The sequence below is a fragment of the Notolabrus celidotus genome, chromosome 9 (genome assembly GCF_009762535.1).
Source record: "Notolabrus celidotus isolate fNotCel1 chromosome 9, fNotCel1.pri, whole genome shotgun sequence".
Taxonomy (NCBI): Eukaryota; Metazoa; Chordata; class Actinopteri; order Labriformes; family Labridae; genus Notolabrus; species Notolabrus celidotus.
Genome location: NC_048280.1, coordinates 17,843,056 through 17,862,344, shown reverse-complemented (window position 1 = coordinate 17,862,344; position 19,289 = coordinate 17,843,056). Strand labels below are relative to the sequence as shown.

At 40.6% G+C, this 19,289-nt stretch overlaps 3 protein-coding genes across 5 annotated transcripts; 2 read left to right on the top strand and 1 right to left on the bottom strand.

Moving 5' to 3' along the window:
* Window positions 1-3: 3 nt before the first annotated feature.
* Window positions 4-2,571, bottom strand: srrd (SRR1 domain containing). Its single transcript, XM_034691639.1, has 6 exons — window positions 2,187-2,571; window positions 2,064-2,104; window positions 1,770-1,975; window positions 1,082-1,180; window positions 422-573; window positions 4-340 (listed from the first exon to the last, which is right to left on the bottom strand). The coding sequence occupies exons 1-6, from the start codon at window positions 2,333-2,335 to the stop codon at window positions 100-102; spliced, it is 888 nt and encodes a 295-aa protein (XP_034547530.1). The 5' UTR covers window positions 2,336-2,571; the 3' UTR covers window positions 4-99.
* tfip11 (tuftelin interacting protein 11) lies at window positions 2,490-7,749 on the top strand. Its single transcript, XM_034691634.1, has 15 exons — window positions 2,490-2,778; window positions 3,268-3,479; window positions 3,812-3,977; window positions 4,068-4,224; window positions 4,340-4,467; window positions 4,566-4,727; window positions 4,959-5,150; window positions 5,294-5,473; window positions 5,584-5,718; window positions 5,825-5,928; window positions 6,025-6,193; window positions 6,340-6,583; window positions 6,711-6,853; window positions 6,965-7,130; window positions 7,253-7,749. The coding sequence occupies exons 2-15, from the start codon at window positions 3,268-3,270 to the stop codon at window positions 7,597-7,599; spliced, it is 2,505 nt and encodes an 834-aa protein (XP_034547525.1). The 5' UTR covers window positions 2,490-2,778; the 3' UTR covers window positions 7,600-7,749.
* A 952-nt stretch (window positions 7,750-8,701) lies between these two features.
* Window positions 8,702-17,335, top strand: thoc5 (THO complex 5). Of its 3 annotated transcripts, none has more exons than XM_034691636.1 (20): window positions 8,702-8,808; window positions 9,059-9,184; window positions 10,753-10,896; window positions 11,160-11,273; window positions 11,649-11,746; window positions 11,955-12,101; window positions 12,219-12,333; window positions 12,524-12,656; window positions 12,759-12,836; window positions 12,957-13,000; window positions 13,612-13,711; window positions 14,491-14,599; window positions 14,675-14,776; window positions 15,846-15,942; window positions 16,033-16,144; window positions 16,235-16,338; window positions 16,430-16,517; window positions 16,606-16,721; window positions 16,839-17,029; window positions 17,134-17,335. In XM_034691636.1, exons 2-20 carry the CDS (start codon window positions 9,086-9,088, stop codon window positions 17,195-17,197), a joined length of 2,055 nt encoding a protein of 684 aa, XP_034547527.1. In that variant the 5' UTR covers window positions 8,702-8,808; window positions 9,059-9,085; the 3' UTR covers window positions 17,198-17,335. The 3 variants fall into 3 exon arrangements, with proteins under 3 accessions (XP_034547527.1, XP_034547528.1, XP_034547526.1); XM_034691637.1 differs by having other exon boundaries at window positions 8,714-8,859; window positions 9,080-9,184; XM_034691635.1 differs by having other exon boundaries at window positions 8,714-8,859.
* The last annotated feature ends 1,954 nt before the right edge of the window (window positions 17,336-19,289 follow it).

Below are 19,289 nucleotides of genomic sequence, written 5' to 3'. Positions count from 1 at the left end.
ATCTTCAATTTAAAGTAGAGTTTATTTGTACTAAAATGCTTGTAGAAACAACACTGATACAAAAAAAAATGTTCATCATTTTCGGGTGCCTCTCCAGTCTCAGCTTGGCGCTGCCTTCTGAATTATTTCCAAATCAGGGCAGTGTTGGTACTGCGGTTCAGGCAGCTCTGCCCAGGTGGATTGTGGGAGTCTGTTAAGCCCATTGCTTGGAAATGTGATGACTGCTGTGTCACTGAAGACGTCAATCATTCTGGATGGGCAAGGCAGCTGTCTCTCCTCACACGCAGACACAGCCTCTGTAATGTAGCTGTAGTCACATCTGAATTCTCTCTCAATCGTCCTGATAGGATAAAAGATAGAAAATGTCACCTTGCTTCAAATTTTTTAAAACATTTTTGTCATATTAATGTCTTGAACTCACCTTTCCATAATGCCACTGAAGCTGTTTCCGATGACTATCATCAGAGAAAGACATTGTGTGCTCCAGTTCTTCCACAGAAGGTTGTTGTAAAGGGCTTTTCCACAATGCATCAGATAAAAGAGTGTGGGCTTAGTTGCCAAACGCTTCCCCTCCTGCATATTATAGAGAGACAGAAAGGTGAAGCTTTTAAGGCTATGTAAATCTAATTCAGGCGACCTGACACCTATTTCCTAATGTTGGGTTATGTCAAGGCTATATAATTGTTACACACTTATTTATTTACAGTTATGTGCTAAGATGAAGCAACTCCAGAATACTATAATGTTCCCCATTTGTGAGAACATGGACACGTTTGTCTCGATGTCTGATTTTAATATTGTCCAAGCTATTGATTTGATACTCTGGCTTTCTCTCTGGTACTGTTTTGTACCTATCACACCAACAATACTTGAAAACTTACAGTAATGGCCAACAATAATTTTGACTTAGGGACAAGTCTTTCATGTCTCTAAATGGTACTTTTCATAACCAAGTGAAGTTTATTTTATGAAAACGTTTTTACTAGTCCAAGGGCAATAACACAAAACTGAGAGGTCTTTGTGAAGATGTTTTACACTGTCAGCCCGCTGATAGGTTTTCATCTATTAACAAACAACTGACCTCATTTTCTGTGAGCACAGTGAGACCCAACTCTCTCAAAACATCCTTCTCTCCATCGGAGAATACAGGGTCATAGACAGAGCATTCCTTTAGGGGAATCTAAATGGGGGGAAAATGGTAACATCACGATTATAAACAGGGTCCCCATTCAATCAATCAATCAAGCTTTATTTATATAGCTACTTTCATACAAATCAAATGCAACCCAAAGTGCTTTACAGTGATTGAAAAACAAGAAAGAAGCAGAAATAAAACAATAGCATGACATATTAGGTAATAATAATAATAATAATTCAAATTAATATTAAAATAACATAAAATTAAAGAGACAAATGCACACCAACAATAAAATATGTGTAATTAAAATAAGTTAAATCATCAAAATTAAGAATACAAATAGTTAAGTAAACAGATTTAAAAAGGGTAAGGATAAGAGTTGAAAATAAAACTAAGGCTAAAAATATAAATACAACTGAGTAGAATAAAATAAATAAATGAATGAACAAATAAATAAATAAATAGAATAAGATAACAGTTAAAATAACTAAAATAATAAAGCAACATTTAAGTCAATATTACAGTAAAAGGTAAGTAATAAAATTGTTAATCCCTACATAAAAGCCAGACTGAATAAATACGTTTGTATACGTTGACTTTGCTCTCTCTTTGGAAAAAACGCATACTCTACCTGTCCAGAATCCAGCAGCAGCAGCAACATCGCCAGCTGGTAGCGAGCTGACACACAGGAGGAAAAGGAGCCAAGGCCATAACACACACACTCCATCTGTTGGCATGGTTTAACATCTCTCCTTTCCGGCTGCTCGGTCGGTTCATCTATGTTTTTGTTCTCTGGTGGTTTTGAGAGGACTGCTGATTTTGCCACCCACAGCTGCTCTGAAAACAAGGAACTTAACTGGGTCACTGTGCTGCAGCCTAGATAATTTCAAAGCCATATAAAGTGGTTGGGGTCCAGCATATTCACCTTTCCACGTCTGCCAAAATTCCTCACACCTAAGCTCAGACCTAAAGGGAAATGTTATCCAGAGTTATTGCACACATGCTGAGAAAATGCGTCTCTACCCCCCACAGTTAATAATAGTCTTACACTGTGTCTTGGATCCGTTTGATAGTTTTTCCGATGTCAAGCTGCTCCTGATGGCAGGTTGAGTTTGATGACAAGTCAACTAGTTTAGATTTCCGCGCGGCGCCTTTTCGTCTCCGGGCTACCTGCCACTCATCCCCAGTGTCCGACATTTATGATCCTTTACAGGTGGCGCATGGACACATATACAGGCATGGAATACAAATTTACATTTGAAGTGTAAGGTTACAGCGATGTCTTAGTTCCGCGATGAAGAGCAAGCCGGACTATTTTGCCTGTAACATGCGCAAGTTCTTCCGGTGTTATGCTAAAGTCTGTACGGTCTGTACCATAGACTGTATACAATACTGTACCGTACCCTTGTTCATGAGACCACAATAAAATAAATACGTTAATTTCATTTTAATATTGTTATCAAAACTAATGTCAGGGACATAGATTCCTTAAGTACCAAATTCATCACTACACCGGTTATTGCCAAGACATCAACCGGAAGCACTTATACGGTCTTGTGGAATAACGTATCAGCCTGGTTTTAGCTAGCTAGCTAGCTAACCAGTCTCAGCTGAATTGTACTTCGCTAAATCCATAGAGGGTGAATATTGATCTACAGCTGTGTGAAATTGTGTTAACGTTTTAGTTCATTTAGACGTAAAGCGTTATGTTTTAATTCTTTACCAACACGCGGAAACATCAATCTGTACCAACTAACGTTAGCTTTGGCTAGCAAATGCATGCTGACCTGTTTTCACGTTGGGATAAACACAGATCTATTTATGTAGTTGATTAACGTTGATGTAACCAATTATAAACTAGCTTAATTGGTTATACATTTGACATTCTGCTTTTCACATTAGTGAGTTAACGTAGGTAATGCAATGACTATGAGATTATTACGTTTGACTGAAGAAGATTTCACTTTACTTGCCAGATTCCCTCGCTAGTTGTCAGATACCATGGTAGCCTTCATCAGCAGAAGTAGTTTGCTCGGTTGTCGCAGAGGTGGCTTTATGGTGCAGCTATTCATTTGGAGTTTCACAGTACACTAACTATTTTGGTTTGTTGTTTATTGTGACATCCACAGATGTCTATGTCCCATCTGTATGGGCGAAGAGGGGAGGAGGAGGAGGAGGAAGGAGTAGAGGTTGAAAGCTTTGAGGTGACAGAGTGGGACCTGGCCAATGAGTTCAACCCAGAACGCCGCAGACACAGACAGACCAAGGACCAGGCCACCTACGGTATCTGGGCTGACAGGGACTCAGACGAAGATGAGCGGCCCAGCTTTGGAGGAAAGAAGTAATGTGTTTTGTTTGTTTCTGATTCTTCTCAAATGCCCCTGTAGAATAATGATGGTTTCTCAACTTACCCACTCCCAAAGTTGTACTTGAACCAAACTGATTGGTTCGCCCAGGTCGTTATTGTAAATGAGAATTGGTTCTCAATTGACTTACCTGGTAAAATAAAGGTAAAATAAATAAATACAATTGTCTCTGTAACATCTAACAGGAAGGAAATCCTGTTTAAAAGGGGACAGACCTGGTTTAGTCATTTCAATAGTTGATAGTTACACAGATTGCTGCTTCAGTGCAATTGTTAACAAACCAGTTGTTTGTTGTTGTTTTTTTTAGATCTAAAGACTATAGTGCTCCTGTGAACTTTGTGAGTGCTGGACTGCGCAAGACTGCTGCTGAGGAGAAAGAGCAACAGCCAAAAGCATCTGATGACTCTGAAGATGATGATGTTCCTTCAGCTCCTCCGCCTTCCCGTATCAGTGCACCCAAAAAACTCCAGATGGTAAAACATTTTTGCATCAAATTTCTGAAACCTGTGACTGTGAATTCTTTAAAGCTGTAATGTCAAATTTAAATTGTTTATATTTTCTAGGGTTCTTTCAGAGGGAACCAGTCCCAGAGGTTTGCTGGTGGCATACAGTCTGGTAAAGGCATTGGTAACTGGGAGAAGCACACAAAGGGGATTGGACAGAAACTTTTGCAGAAAATGGGCTACCAACCAGGCAAAGGCCTGGGCAAGAATGCTCAAGGTGGGTTTGCATGATGAGACTAAGTTATTGATGTTCATGTAATACTGCTATACAGGAATTATAACATGACATAGAACTACAGTATATTCTGACATTGCATCCTCTTATGCTGCAGGTATTATAAACCCCATTGAGGCCAAAATTCGTAAAGGCAAGGGAGCAGTGGGAGCTTATGGCAATGAGCGAACACAGCAGAGTCTTCAGGATTTCCCTGTTGTTGACTCAGAGGAAGAGGAAGAAAAGGTAGAGTGTTACCACTTCATTTTCTTGATGCACCACCAAAGTGAAATTATAGACTGTCATGATAGTTTTTAAATTATTCTACATTTCTGTCTGAGCAGGAGTTTCAGAAGGAGCTGGGTCAGTGGCGTAAGGATCCTGCAGGCCCTGGGGGAAAGAAGAAACCAAAGTACTCCTTCAGGACTGTGGACGAGTTGAAAGCTAAAGGAAAGCTGGCAGGGCGCAGCACAGCTAAATCAGCTGGAGAGTTGGCACAGGTTAAGGTATGTCTTTTCAGCTGTCCTTGTGTGTGTCTCACAGGAATGTCATCAGGGCACTATGACTTTCATCATTACACTTCTTGTATGCGGCTTCAGTGATGAAATACTTAATTGGGCATTTACATTCAGTACAATCCTCTGTGGATGATTTGTTTTTATTATGTAAGAACATGCCAGGCTTCTTTTAACTCATCTAACACAAAAAAATGTCCACAAATCTGCTTTAATCTCTAGGTAATAGATATGACTGGAAGAGAGCAAAAGGTGTATTACAGCTACAGTCAGATGTCCAACAAACACAGTGTTCCAGATGAAGGTCCACCAAGCATGTCCACTCAGGATCCGAAGGGATCTGGCTTCGCTCTTCCTGAACTGGAACATAACCTGCAGCTTCTGATAGACCTCACGGAACAGGACATATTACAGGTAAGATCGGACCAACTATATCAGCCATTTGTCTTTTGATTATCACAAGATAATGAAAGGAGTTTTCTATGAACCACTCTGACGCTTTGTCACAAAATACTGACCTGTTATCTCTTTTGCTGTTGCATCCCAAACTCCTGAAGTCTGCCAGACGTCTACAGCATGAGAAAGATGTAGTCGTGTCGCTGAGCCATGAGTCTCGAGCACTACAGAGCAGACTGGAGGCAGAGCAAGATGCCATCCAGAGAATGGAGGCCGTCCTGGCATTGGTGGAGCGCTTTCCTTCTGCAGAGATGGCACCAGGGGAAGGACCCACGCTGCAGGTGCATCTACAGTTTATAAACTCTGACAGTTGTTAGGTTGTTTGTTAGTCTTTGCTTTACATAAATATACAGTAGTTAATTGTTTTGGCATTCTTTTTTTCTCTTCCCAGGAGTGTGCACGGATCTTTGAGACCTTACAAACAGACTACTATGAGGAATATAAGACGATGGGATTGGCAGACCTGGCTGTCGCCGTTGTTCAGCCATTACTCAAAGAGAAGCTCTGCTCCTGGGACCCTCTGAAGGTAAACTTTAGCAATTACAGTCTTTAAAGGTGAACTTTTTTCATTTTTAAAAAAAATTAATAATAATCTAGAACCCACTTCTCAGACATTTCTCTTCTAATTTCAGGACAGCTCTTATTGTCTGGAAGACATTGGTCAGTGGAGAGCAATACTTGAATCTAGAGACCTCCACTCCAGTGGCCCAGATTCAAACATGGACTCTTACCACAGGTCAATTAAAACATACAAACAAAATCATGTGAGACTCCACTGGCTTGTTGAAACAGCGTGTTTGTGACTCTTTATTTTCTGTCTTTGTTGGTCCAGATTGTTGTGGGAAGTTTGGATCCCAGTGATGCGGTCCTGTGTGTCAGGCTGGCAGCCTCGTATTGTAGGGCCAATGGTGGACTGTGTTGAAGTGTGGGCCCCTATTATCCCCCTGTGGATCCTGGATCACATGTTGGAACAGCTGATCTTACCACGGCTACAGCGAGAGGCGAGACTTAAACAGATTGTCTGCGCGCAAAGCTGCACTTTGAAATAGAGAGATCCCCTGTTTTTTGTCACTTTACATCATAAATGTGTGGGTAATTTCCTTCTGCATGCAAGCTTTTTTAAAAAAATATGTTTGAACTTTTTCAGGTGGATAACTGGAACCCTTTAACTGACACAGTGCCCATTCATTCCTGGATCCATCCTTGGCTGCCTCTGCTCCAATCACGTCTGGAGCCTCTTTACCCACCAATCAGAAGTAAACTGTCCAACGCCCTGCAGAGGTGGCATCCCAATGACACCTCAGCCCGCCTTATCCTACAGCCGTGGAAAGATGTTTTCACACCTGGGGCATGGGAGGCCTTCATGGTGAAAAACATTATCCCTAAACTGGGTATGTCTTCACTAAGATGCCACCGTAGCAAATACAAGTGCATTACCCTGCAGTCTTTTCCTTCCTTGTTCTTACTTTTGCCTCTGTCTTTTATTTTCATGTGATGGCCAATGTTTTCCCTCCTCAGCTCTCTGTCTTGAAGAGCTGGTTATCAACCCTCACCAGCAGCAGATGGATCCATTTAACTGGGTGATGGACTGGGAGGGCATGCTGTCACCCTCCAGCCTTGTGTCATTGCTGGATAAAAACTTCTTCACAAAGTGGCTGCAGGTCAGTGACCATGGTTACACAGAAAATAAATAATAAAGATACAACTGTTGACATCTTAAATAATATATATATATTTTTTACCTGTGACTTTTTGTCTTTTGTTGATTGTAGGTCCTGTGTTCATGGTTGAGCAACAGTCCTAACTATGAAGAAATCACTAAATGGTACCTGGGTTGGAAAAGTACATTTAGTGATGTCTTGTTGGCACAGCCGCTGATCAAAGAGAAATTCAACGAAGCTTTGGATATCATGAACCGAGCAGTGTCTTCAGGCATGGGTTGGTATCATTAACAATCTCAGAGAAGCACTGTTGGCAATGTAATGGCAATGTAGCTTCTGAAGCCCTTTTCCCCTCCGCTTCATCAAAAACCCTGATCACTCATTCTTCTACACCCACAGGTGGATATATGCAACCAGGTGCGAGGGAGAATATTGCATATCTCACGCAGACAGAGAGACGGAAGGACTTCCAGTACGAAGCCATGCAGGAGCGCAGAGATGCAGAGAGTGTTGCCCACAGAGGCACCAGTGTGGGTGTGCCGACAAACTTCAAAGATCTCATCCAGACCAAGGCAGAGGAAAACAACATCGTCTTTATGCCTTTAGTGGCCAAACGGCATGAGGGCAAACAGCTGTACACATTTGGGCGTATTGTCATCTACATAGACAGAGGGGTTGTGTTTGTGCAAGGGGAGAGGACTTGGGTACCAACATCTTTACAGAGTCTAATAGATATGGCCCAGTAATAGGGGCCTGATTGTTTCCTTTATTAGTCAAGTGTAAAAGAGAATAGAGGAACGTTTTTTACAAAGCGTTAGCATGCTGATCCTTGATATGTGTCTTTGTATATTTTTTAAGTGTCACTATTGAACTGTGAATAAATCTTTCTGGATGTATGTTGTCTGCATTGTTACTGCTTTAATTTGATATATACAAAAATGGTGAATAGTAAATATGCTTGAGGAAAACTCTACCTCAGTTTAATAGTTTGTATAGATTTTCTGTGGCTTCTGCAGTGAACAAATCAGGAGGTATTTTCTCTATGTATCTAGCGGATTTCTTACAAATTAAATCTCTTGTTAAAATACTGCCCACGTTATCTTGGTAATGGTATACTTTTATTTACATATCTTTTATGCACCCTGTCCACTGCTCAGTGAACTGCCTGTCATGGTCATCACCTAGTCTGATCGAACTTGAAGCTGCTATTTGCACTTGTGGTGTTGCCTCTTGTTTGCTAAGTGAAACAATTTAATTGTAAATTTTAATGTAAAAAGTATCACATTTTTTAAGATTCAAATACATTTGGTGTTTTATATGGTGTTTCTTTGTTATGGCATTGCTATTATATAGTATCGTTGGCATTTTATTTTCTTTATTACTATTCTTGTAAGAGTCAATGATCTAGTGATTACAGAAGAGGATTAGGGACACTGGAGAAAAAAAAATGGTCAAAAATGTTTTTTAATTATTATTATTGTTCTGGGAAAAAAGTCAGAGTTTTGATTTTAATCGGAGAATTCTGACTTTAATCTCTGAATTCTGACTTGTCTCAGAATTTTGACTTTGATTTCAGAATTATGACTTTTTCCTCATAATAATAATAATGATAATAATAATAATAATAATAATTATTGTTATTATTATTATTATTATTATTATTATTATTATTATTATTATTATTATTATTTAAAAACATGTTGACCTTAATTTTTTTTTTTAATGGACTTAAAATTTATTTATGTCTTCAGTGGCCCTATCCCCTTCCGTAAGTGATGCAGACAGCTGGGATTGAAATTGTTTGAGTTTTGAAGCAGGTATTTACATTGATCTTCCTGTAGGGGGCAGTGTAGCTGCTTGTTCCCCCTATCGCTTTCCGGTTTGAGCTTTTCGGCACATCAGGGCTTCCGTTACTCCTGTGCGCTTTGCGGTGAAACAAAAAGTGTTCTGTGCATGTGCGTTTACCCTCAAGATAATAACTTCTTTCGTGTTTTGGTGATACTGTGGTATGTGGATATTTGTCGATATATCGTATAATACATCATACATCAAATAATTGGTGTTTGGGATTATAAACCTGCTTTATTTAACCGCCTGTTAGCCTTTGAGCTAGTTAGCCTTTGCTATCAAAGTGCTAGCGTCAAAGGAAACACTGGTAGTACAGAACTTGCATTACTCACGTTTTTATGGTTGTAATCATTCCAGACCTGCTCAATACTCATACAGCTAGGCATGTCGTCGGACGCCTTGAAGAAGCGAAAGTCAAAGGTTCTACGCAGTGAAGGAGGAACCCCTGAGATGAAGCGAGGTCGTGGAGAAGGGGACCAGCAGGTAAGAAAGCTCCTTGAAGGATTTTTATTCGATCAATGGAGGAATACCCTCCCAGCCAATAACATACTGGAAATAAGTACAAGTTACACATATCACGGAATGCCTAAGTTGTGACATCTTGCCTACTCAAACAGTAGAGTGTTAAATGCCTGCTAGGTAGGGATGTAAGGATACACTCAACCCACGATTCGATACGAATCTTGATTTTTGGTTCACGATACGATTCACTCACGATTCTCTAACGATTTTCAAGAAAACTGGATTGAACTCAAAATTTACAACTACAAAACTACTACTTTGTTTCAATTCTCAGATATGGGCAGTTGTAATATATATTTATTCTCTTATATTTCTTTGTAAACAAAGCAATCCTATTTTATTTTTAATTAGTGTTGTAACTCAAATAAAACCACTTTTTTTCAGCACCTTGTAAAAAAGACTAAAATCACCTTAAAAAAAATACATTGTTGGAAAATTTCAGAACAATTCTAGAGAAATGGAAAGTGAACAATTCCCTAATGAAAGTATTAAATATTAAAACAAATATGGCAAATCTCTTTAAATTGGAGATGTAAATGTAAATTTCAAGTATTTTCCGTGATCAATCTTGAAATGTAAACGTGAACGTTTTCTATGTAAAAGACTGCCAAATGCGTTTTTTCCCCCTTAATCAATTTTTCCTTCACGACACAATGTATATAACTGACAGTATTAAACAGCTAAGGATCACATTGAGGTGTTCAAAATGTTAAACATGCTTAATATCAACGTGAGGAGCAGGCTCATAATCTCTGTGTACGAATGGTCTAAGACTCAGACTACAACATGTGGATTTACTGCAACAGGACAACTGAACAGATTCATATTTTGGACTCTCAGTGTCCAGTTTTCTTGTTCTTATTGAGAAAAATAAGCATGTGAACATCCGGGAGGGAAACCGGGTCAGAATCAGTCAGGCGGCGCCGGCGGAGAAAAAAAGCGCTCGTGGAGACCTGCCACTCAGCTGCAGCCCCCAGCTGAGCGTCACAACTGTGTGCAGTCAGGTGATTCTGAATCATGCTTTAAACTTAAAACACCTCCACTCAGCGAGTGACGAGAGAGCAACGCAAGAGACTTAATGATGTTGAACAAGCGGAGTATAATGCAGATAGCGCCTTCAACTGTTTAAAAATAAAATCCCAATACAAATTTTGTTGAATCGATTTTAATCCACCCTTATTTGTACCGATTTTTTTACCGTCTTGCGATATTACCTTACATTCCTACTAATAGGTATGCTGTTCTTTTCTATTAACTGGGGGATTACAGTTGGAGTGCATTGTTGGGGGAAACCACAGTGACAGGACTGATTTAATACTCTGGCGTCGGCTTTTTGACTTTTCCAAAACGGGTATCAACAGCCTTAAAATGTAATACCAACGATATGGTAATGAGGGAACATTACATGCATTACATATTTACATGCTGTATTCATTATCCTCTGAACACTTGGGGTGAACATCATACTAAAGCATATCCAGCACATTTTGAATTATTGTTTTTTAATGTATTCCTTTTTGTCTCTCCAGGATGTGCGTGTATATAACGAGGAGGTGGAGCTAGACAGCAGGGACCCTGAGCAGGATTACCAGCAGTATAAAGAGTCATGTGAGAGTTTGGCTACACTGATGAGTGAGATCCAGGATCTTAAAGCCAGTGGAGCCAAGGAAGGGGTAAGATACAGATACATCTAAACTACTCTGTCATTACTGACTGATCTCATTGTAATTTTATTAGTTATACTTAGACAAAGTACCGACCATATGAACTCGAAGTGATCTGTTTGAACTGTAGATAGGTGTGCATTCCCTCACATATGTACCATTTCATTATCTTGTATGGGTAAATCTCACACACGGTTTGTTTTATTTCAGACAAAGCTGTTTATTTGTCTTCACTTTGATGATAAAGTCTAACCAGTTCTGTCTGTTTTCAGTGTGCTGAGATCGAGCAGAGACGCATGCAGAGCTGCATCCACTTCATGAATCTAAAGAAACTCAACCGTCTGGCTCACATGCGACTCAAGAGAGGCAGAGACCAGACACATGAGGTAACTCCCACAAAACTCTGAAGTGTTGTCCAACATTATGAGATATATAGAAACACCAGCCTGGTTTAAGTTCACACTTCCATTTATTTGCTGAAAAAGAGCTGCCTCAGCTCCTTTTTTTTGCTGATCAAAAAGGCAAGTTGAACATCAGAGCACTTTGTGTTGTTTTTTAACAATTGCAGCTGCCTCGTCAGCAAAGAAAGTTAAAGTACCTCCAGATTTGTTTTCTTTAGAAATCATTGAACCTATTCCTAATCCTATTTCTTATCCTTGTTTTAATGCATCCTATTTGTGAGTTTTGGCATGTGTTTATTGCAGATTTAACAGGCTTGTGTTTGAATACCAAACTAAACCGCTGATATTTTTTTCCATCAGGCAAAGCAGAGAGTGGATGTGCTGCATCTTCAGCTGCAGAACCTGCTGTATGAAGTTATGCATCTTCAGAAGGAGATCAGCAAGTGTCTGGAGTTCAAGTAAGTATACAATATGGGATTTAGGCTGAACACAAAATAAAATTATATGTGTAACCATTAAAACGGAAGGCAATTATCTGTAATCATGTTAAGGGATAACAAAAAAGCTTGATGCTTCTGTCATAGGCATTCATACATGAAGTGGAACGTAATTAACTATCAAAGTACATCTTTAAATGTGCGATTGACCGACTTTTCCCTTGCACAGGTCTAAGCATGAGGAAATAGACCTGGTGTCTGAAAAGGAGTTTTACCAGGAGGCACCAGAGGAGATTTCAAGGCCTCCCCTAACAAAAAATGATCCACATCAACTCACACTGGCACGACTGGACTGGGAGCTTGAACAGAGGAAGAGGTATGCAGACCCTAAAATGCCACAGTGAATTATTTGCATTCTGTGTTTACAAAACATTGTAGAGTAGTACTTTTGGAAGCAGAATGCATCTGTTAGAAGTTTGTGTTTTGAATCCAGGTTGGCAGAGAAGTACAAGGAGTCCCAAGCCACAAAGGAGAAGATCCAAAAAAGCATTGAGGTGAAGAAGGAACATCTGACAAGCTTACAGCCAGGACTCAATGCCATCATGCAGGTATAATGACTGTCTGGGTGCCATATTGTAAAGGCTGAAAGTCCCATTAGCTTGTTGTATTAACTGTTTGAAAATGCGTCATTCATTTTTTATTTTTTATCTGCTTCATTGAGGTAAAGGTTTTATCCACTGTAACTGTGCCCCTATGCATCCTGAATGACAACAGTAACTGATGTGTCTTTTCTTGCAGGCCTCTCTGCCTGTGCAGCAGTATCTGTCCATGCCTTTTGAACAGACTCAGAAACAGACAGAAGTCTCGCGCCACCTGCCTCCACCTCTTTATGTTCTTTTTGTTCAAGCCAACGCATACGGCCAGGCCTGTGGTATGTCAAGAAAATACAATGGTTCATGAAAGGATTCACAAAACTCCAGACTTTTCTGAATGAGATTTGTGTGTTAATGATTTGCTTTTGCTTCCTCTACAGACAAGAACCTGAGTGTCTCCATCAGTGGAGATGTGGATGAGGCCAAAGCCTTGTCCAAGCCTCCAGAAGACTCCCAGGGTACACACTTAAAATGCACATAGCACATATTTTAACACTTCACTTTGCTGTCCAGTTGTTTTTTATGGTTTTTCAGGGTATTTTGAGAGATTCTTAGACATCTGTTATGTTTTCACCCAGATGATGAGAGTGACTCAGATGCTGAGGAGGAGCAAGAGAAAACGGTGAGTCTCAATGACACACACACACACACACACTAACACCCCCAGGTCACAAAGTTCAGCAATTTCTTGACATTCCCGCCTTTGCTGCGGAAACACTAACTAAATCCCTGGAGCTCGAGCTGTCACACATTGTGGTCTGACGGATTGGAAAGCAGCAGCTATCGATTGCTTCCTGCATCCAGACAAGTGCCAGCTGGGGCATTCTGGGAAATTTTCCCCTAGAAAAGGCTAGGTGACTGTAACCTGAGCCCCCTGTCTGGCATGCTCGCTCAGCAGCCTCAATCCAGCACTTGTAAATGTTGATTTAAGTACATTTTCTAAAAGAATGACTTGATGTGTTTTTCATGTCACACACACACTTTCACTGCCTGTGTGTGATCATCGCTCCCTTTTCTCTTTAAATCCTTCAAGCCCATTTTTGAACCCATGCCTCTACTTTTTATCTGTAACAGCAGACGGCTTAAATGTCAGGGATGCTAAGTGATCATATTTCTCCTGCCAGCAGCTGCTATATGATTAATTTTTTTGGTCAATTATTCGATATACCACAATGTCAAACAGGCACTTTGTTTTGCTCTTTTCATCTTGTTTCCACTGCATTTTTGTTGCAGAAGAGGAGAAGGCCAACTACAGGAGGCCAGCTGGATGACAAAAGACGGGAGATGTTGAAGAGGCACCCTCTGTCCCTCTGCTTAGATCTCAAGTGTAAAGGTAACTCCAGTCTACATTCTTAATGATATAAATATTTTATATCAGCATCAAAGGGGTTTTTTGTTCCGTGCAGGCAGACACATTCCCTCGGCCAAGAGGCAATTATTCTTAATTAATCTGTGTTACGTTCCCTGTGATGAAACCAGAGCTGCTCTGTGTATTGTGGCAACTCTGAACCTACCAGATAGAGGTGAAAGAAAGGAGTGACCCACTCTGCTTTGATGTCATGACACCACTTGACCCTCTTGTTCCCTCTGCTGGCAACAAAAGGAATAGTGACTGACTAAAGGGAGATCTGCATTGCAGGCGTGATTTTTCCTAAAGGGGGGAGGAGGGGGAAAGGTGAGAGAAACGCTTGCAGCACTGTAGGTCTGCTGCAGCTACCACAAGCTGTAAGCACATTTTCTCATCTCTGACTCTTGTTTTTGTTTCCAGTTCCTTCCCCTGTTATCTCCACCGCTGCAGTAGTCAGTTTACTGCAGTAAAAGCACAAATTGAGCAGTGTAGGTGTCTGTGAGTGACAGAGTGTCTCTGAATTCACTGTGACTGCAGACAGTGGAGTGTGAAAAATGACCATCAGCATAGTATGTATCCCCTGGGTGCTGCTACCTACCATCCTGACCACACCTTGTTATTGCTCTCTCAGACGCTGCAGAGTTAAGTGAACCCTGGGGGCCGCTCACTAGAAGGATTAACGAAAAGACAGCAGATGAGAGGGGTATTGGCTTAATCTAGTAAAGGATTAGTTCATCACTGTGGTATTCATCATGTCCCCACAGATGGCAGCGTCCTCCACCTCTTCTTCTACTACCTGATGAATCTGAATATTTTGACTGTAAAGACCAAGGTCTCCACCTCCTCGGACCTCACCACAGCCATCAGCGCAGGGTGCGTATGGATCAAAGCATTCGTCTCTCTCTCTGTAGTGCTGACAGGAGAGTCTAATAAAGTCTTCTTTTACAGGGATCTGCTGAAGTCAGATACTCTGCTCAGCTGCCTGTACACCGGCGACCTCGGAAGAGAAACACCAAACCCAGCTAATCGCTACCAGTTTGATAAAGTCGGGTGAGTTTAAATCAGTGTTAATTTTGGCGGCTATTTTAGATTTAGTCTTAGTCTCAGTCTTTAGACGAAAATGCCTGTTAGTTTTAGTCACATTTTAGACTTTTCAGCCCTTTAGAGTTTTAGTCTAGTTTTAGTCGACGAAAACTCAAAACATTTTAGTCTTTGATTTTTGCTGAATCATCTTCACTCTTTAAATAATTCATGTAGTCGATCAGATATTGGTATCAGGGTTATACCAAGTGTTAAAATCATCAACACTCCTTTAACACTTTGCTTGTGTAATTTCTTAAGCTAAATAATTCAGCCTGTCCCTGCTAAAAAGTTAAAAGAAAACCTTCTTGATGTGACCACTGTGACTGTATTTTGATTCTCTTGACTCACAGAAAAATGCCATGAATGACTTATATGCAAATTTACGACGGTCCCTGAATGTACCTGCAGTGACAGAGGCACTGGACAGTCAGTCAGTTCACGGCACTCTGAAATGCATCTAAATCTTTCAACAAGGAGCGAATCAAAACTTACTAAATGTGTAGGATGTTTCACCAAACTGGGTTGAATCAAGCTGTAGACGTGGGGTTTTTACAGCAATAGCTTCCGGTTGTGTCTTAGTCACTAACACATACCGGGGAGTAAAAATCCTCAATGAAGATGAGACAGATGCATGGAGGTTAGGAGAGCTGGTTCATAAAGCTCACCTGCTTCAGGTAGAGACCAAGCTAACACTGAGCCCCTCAGATAATAACTCAGCCTGTCACAGGAATGAATCACTTTTATTTCTAAAGAGCGGGGGAAACGTGGATTTTGAATGTCCGACGGTCGGCCACTAAAGTTTTCGTCTCGTCAACAAAATCAAAACATATTTTCGTCAGTTTTAATTATCAGTGATGCACGTTAGCTCGTCATAGTCTCGTTTTCAGTCATTCAGTCAAATCAGTCATTGACAAACATTTATCGTCATAATTTTGTTAACGAAATGAACACTGGTTTGAATAAGATGCTTTGCTGCAAGTCATATCTATTACATTGGATGAATTTCTGGCTGATTTAACCCATTGTTTTCTTTTAGGATTGTTTGCTTTGGTGATCATGTGGAGGAGCTTGGCCACCCCTACATGTGGGTTCAGACTCTGGGAGGACTCAACTTTCCAAAGGATACTACGGAGGTGTGTGTACAAATCAAGAATCATCCCAGTTGAGCTCAGTTTATTAGATACACAGCCTTATGATGCTGTTGTATGTCTTTTATTTTCCAGGGTGTGCGTGTGGGCAGTTCACTGAGTGCCAGTCAAATGGAGAGCACCATGAAGCTGCTGAGGGGACGGCTCCAGTCACGCTTGGCTTTGCAGAAACAGTTTGCCTCTTTAGGTACAGGATATGTCAACAACCACACATTCACTACCTCTTCAGAAGACTGAAGAAATCCTGTCTGAGATTTCTTGTGTATGTTTTTCTCAGAGCACAGCATTATCCCGGTCTCCAGTGAGAGTCGCCATCTCTTCCCTGCTAAGATCCTCTCCCGTTTAGCTCGCTGGAGCACCACCACTTATGAGGAGTACATGGTATATATACATTATGACAGTCTAAGTCACCTGTTCTAAAAAATACACCTGCTGCCATATATTTCATCATGCTAATTCTCTTTCTTGGTAGGATCTGCTGTATACACGTCATGTGACAGAAGCTGGGCTTGCAAAGGAGACTGATCTGTATTTCATGGCGGTAGTGGAGAGGGGCACAGGTAAATACTCTAACTGATGATAAAGCTGACACATCCTCCACTTTCTATCTTTGTCTCATCAATCTGCCATGATCTTTTACTTCCTCAGCTCGTCTCCATGCTGCTGTGGTGCTGAGTCCCCGTTACCCAGAAATCTCCCCCCTCTTCTCCCTCTCTCTCAGCTGGAAGGGAGAGCGTACTGGACGTACTGATGACAACCTTCGAGTATGATTTTTTTTTTATTATTGATCACTTTTCCTCCAAGAGCTTGTCTATCGATACAGTGAAAGCTCCCTTGATGTCGTTATCGGGCTCTAACTGAATCCCCTGTTCCTCTGTTAGGCCATGGAGAGCGAGGTCAATGTGTTCAAAAATGAACTGCAGGGACCGCGGCCAGGACACCAGCTCCTGACCAATCAGATTTCACGCTTATGCGTCTGCCTGGATGTGTATTTGGAGACTGAAGGACAAGATGACGGTGTAGAGGGACCAAGAGAGTTTCCCCGGGAAAAGATGTGTTTGCGCACTGTCAGGTACGCGATCACATGAAGCGGTTACTGTGAAGATTTGTCAAACGCCTTATTAAATGCCTGAATACATTCACTGCATCTGACATCTCTCTTTCTCTCTCCCTCAGGGGTCCAAACCGTCTGAAGCCATTCAAGTACAACCATCCTCAGGGCTTTTTCAGTCATCGCTAAACCTGTATCCAAATGATTCTCCCTGCTGTAATTTACTCTATCTCCTTCAAGTTTACCTTTGTGTCTTTTAAACATGAAGTATCTCTTTTTTAAAGTCTTCGTCACAATTTTGAAAATTAAAAAAAATATTTTCTTGAATGAGTGTATCTGATCCATTTAAAGCGGATACATCCGTGCTTTGTTTTCCCTCTGCCTCCCCCTCTACCCTCACCTCTCTTGGTGCTGCTCTATTTATAGAAGCAGTCTGCACTACCCAATTATTATGCTACTGTGGTTCAGTGCTACAGCGAGCTGAGTCATGTCCACCAGGGATTTATGTTCAAGGAATATCATTTTTTGTGTGTTTAACCTTTGAACTTTAATTTATCAACCTCGATTTTGTGATGGAAGAAATACATAATTTATTTTTTAGGATACTGATGACAGTTATTTTCAAAATTACTCAACAAAAGCATTTTGTTTTCTTGCAAAGTGGAGAGCAAATAGAATTAGCAAGAAAACACGATGCAACCATAAATACAATCCAATACCACAAAAGTTGTGATGCTGTGTAAATGTTGATATAACAGAATGTGATGGTTTTAAATCATTTAAATCGTGTATGTAATCTAAAATAATACAAAGAGAATACATTTAATTTTGAAACTGAAAAAAATCAATGAAAATGTTTATTTGATTTGATGCCAGCAACTAGTTTGAAAAACGTTGGAAAAGGAGCATGCATACAATTATGTTGCATGATACATCATCTCCTCTTTTAACAAAACTGTAAATGTTTGGTAATCAAGAAGACCACTTTCTGGAGGTTTGAAAGGGAAAAGTTGTTGCATTCTTACTTGATATAGGATTTCACCTGCTCAAAAGTTCAGGGTCTCCTTTGCTATACTTTTTGTTTCATGTTGCACCAAATGGTTTGGCAGGACTCTTCTACCATGGAGCCATGCTGTTATATTATGTGCAGGATGCAGTTTTGGCATTGTCTAGCTAAAATATTGCGCCAAAACCTGATGCCTTCCAAGATCAGGGTTCCCACGCATCCTGGAAAACCTGGAAAACAGTTGACCAGTTTTCCAGTACTGGAAAACACCTGGAAAATGGGAGAAAAAGTAAAATGTCCTGGAAAATCACATATAGTCCTGGAAAATTATTCCAACATGGCTGTGTGCAACCTGACCTGATTAACAAAACACATCCCCATTCATTGAAAGTTGAGTGCACGCTGTGCTGGAAAAGACAGCGACACTGTGCAACTTTTCTCTTCATAATCATACATTCACAGAAAACAGGGGTATATTGTTTATGTTTTATGGTACATTAACCTTGTAATGTGCTCTTTTGATTCAAAGAGTCTTATATTTAAGTTCTAGTGTGACCAGTGGAGTCGGGCAGAGAGCTTGGGGGTCTGTGCCTCACAACTTTCTCTGCAGGCTGAGAGCTCAATTACCGTACTCTAGCTCAGTTGTTCTCAAAGTGGGGTCCTGGGACCCCTGGGGGTCTGCGAACCATAGCATGGGGTCCGTGAAATATTTGAATATATTTCTTATAAATTATAAAATTGTGCTGTGTCATTACAAAACAGCATATACACCATTGTTATGATACCATTTGGTGGCTCGAAGGGATATGTAAGTCTTGCTACTGTTAATTTTCTGAAAGCATGTTATCTGTTTATCACTATGGTACAGGTCTGAAGTATTTACATTGATACGTTTTACAATACAAATAGTTCCAAGGGCAACTAAGAGTGCAAATGGTAGTAAGCATGTGCTTTAGGGATGGGAAGTTCGGCTCTTGTCAGAGAGCCGGCTCTTTTAACTCGGCTCCCAAAGAAGAGCCGGCTCTTTCTACTCCTGAATGGCTCTTAATTTAGGATATTTATAGCCGTATATTTCACCTTAACTTTGCAAAAACTAATGGTTTGTGTTGAAAACAAGCGGCAACCTCCGGTCCAAAAATATGAGTCAATGCGGAAGTGTTAAAAGCTGCAGTTCATCAAGGATCCGCTTGAGGCTGGCTCCGGAAGTACCGGAAGTCACATACACATGAATGGGAAAAAGACAATCTTGACAGCAGAAATACACGTTTACAGCCT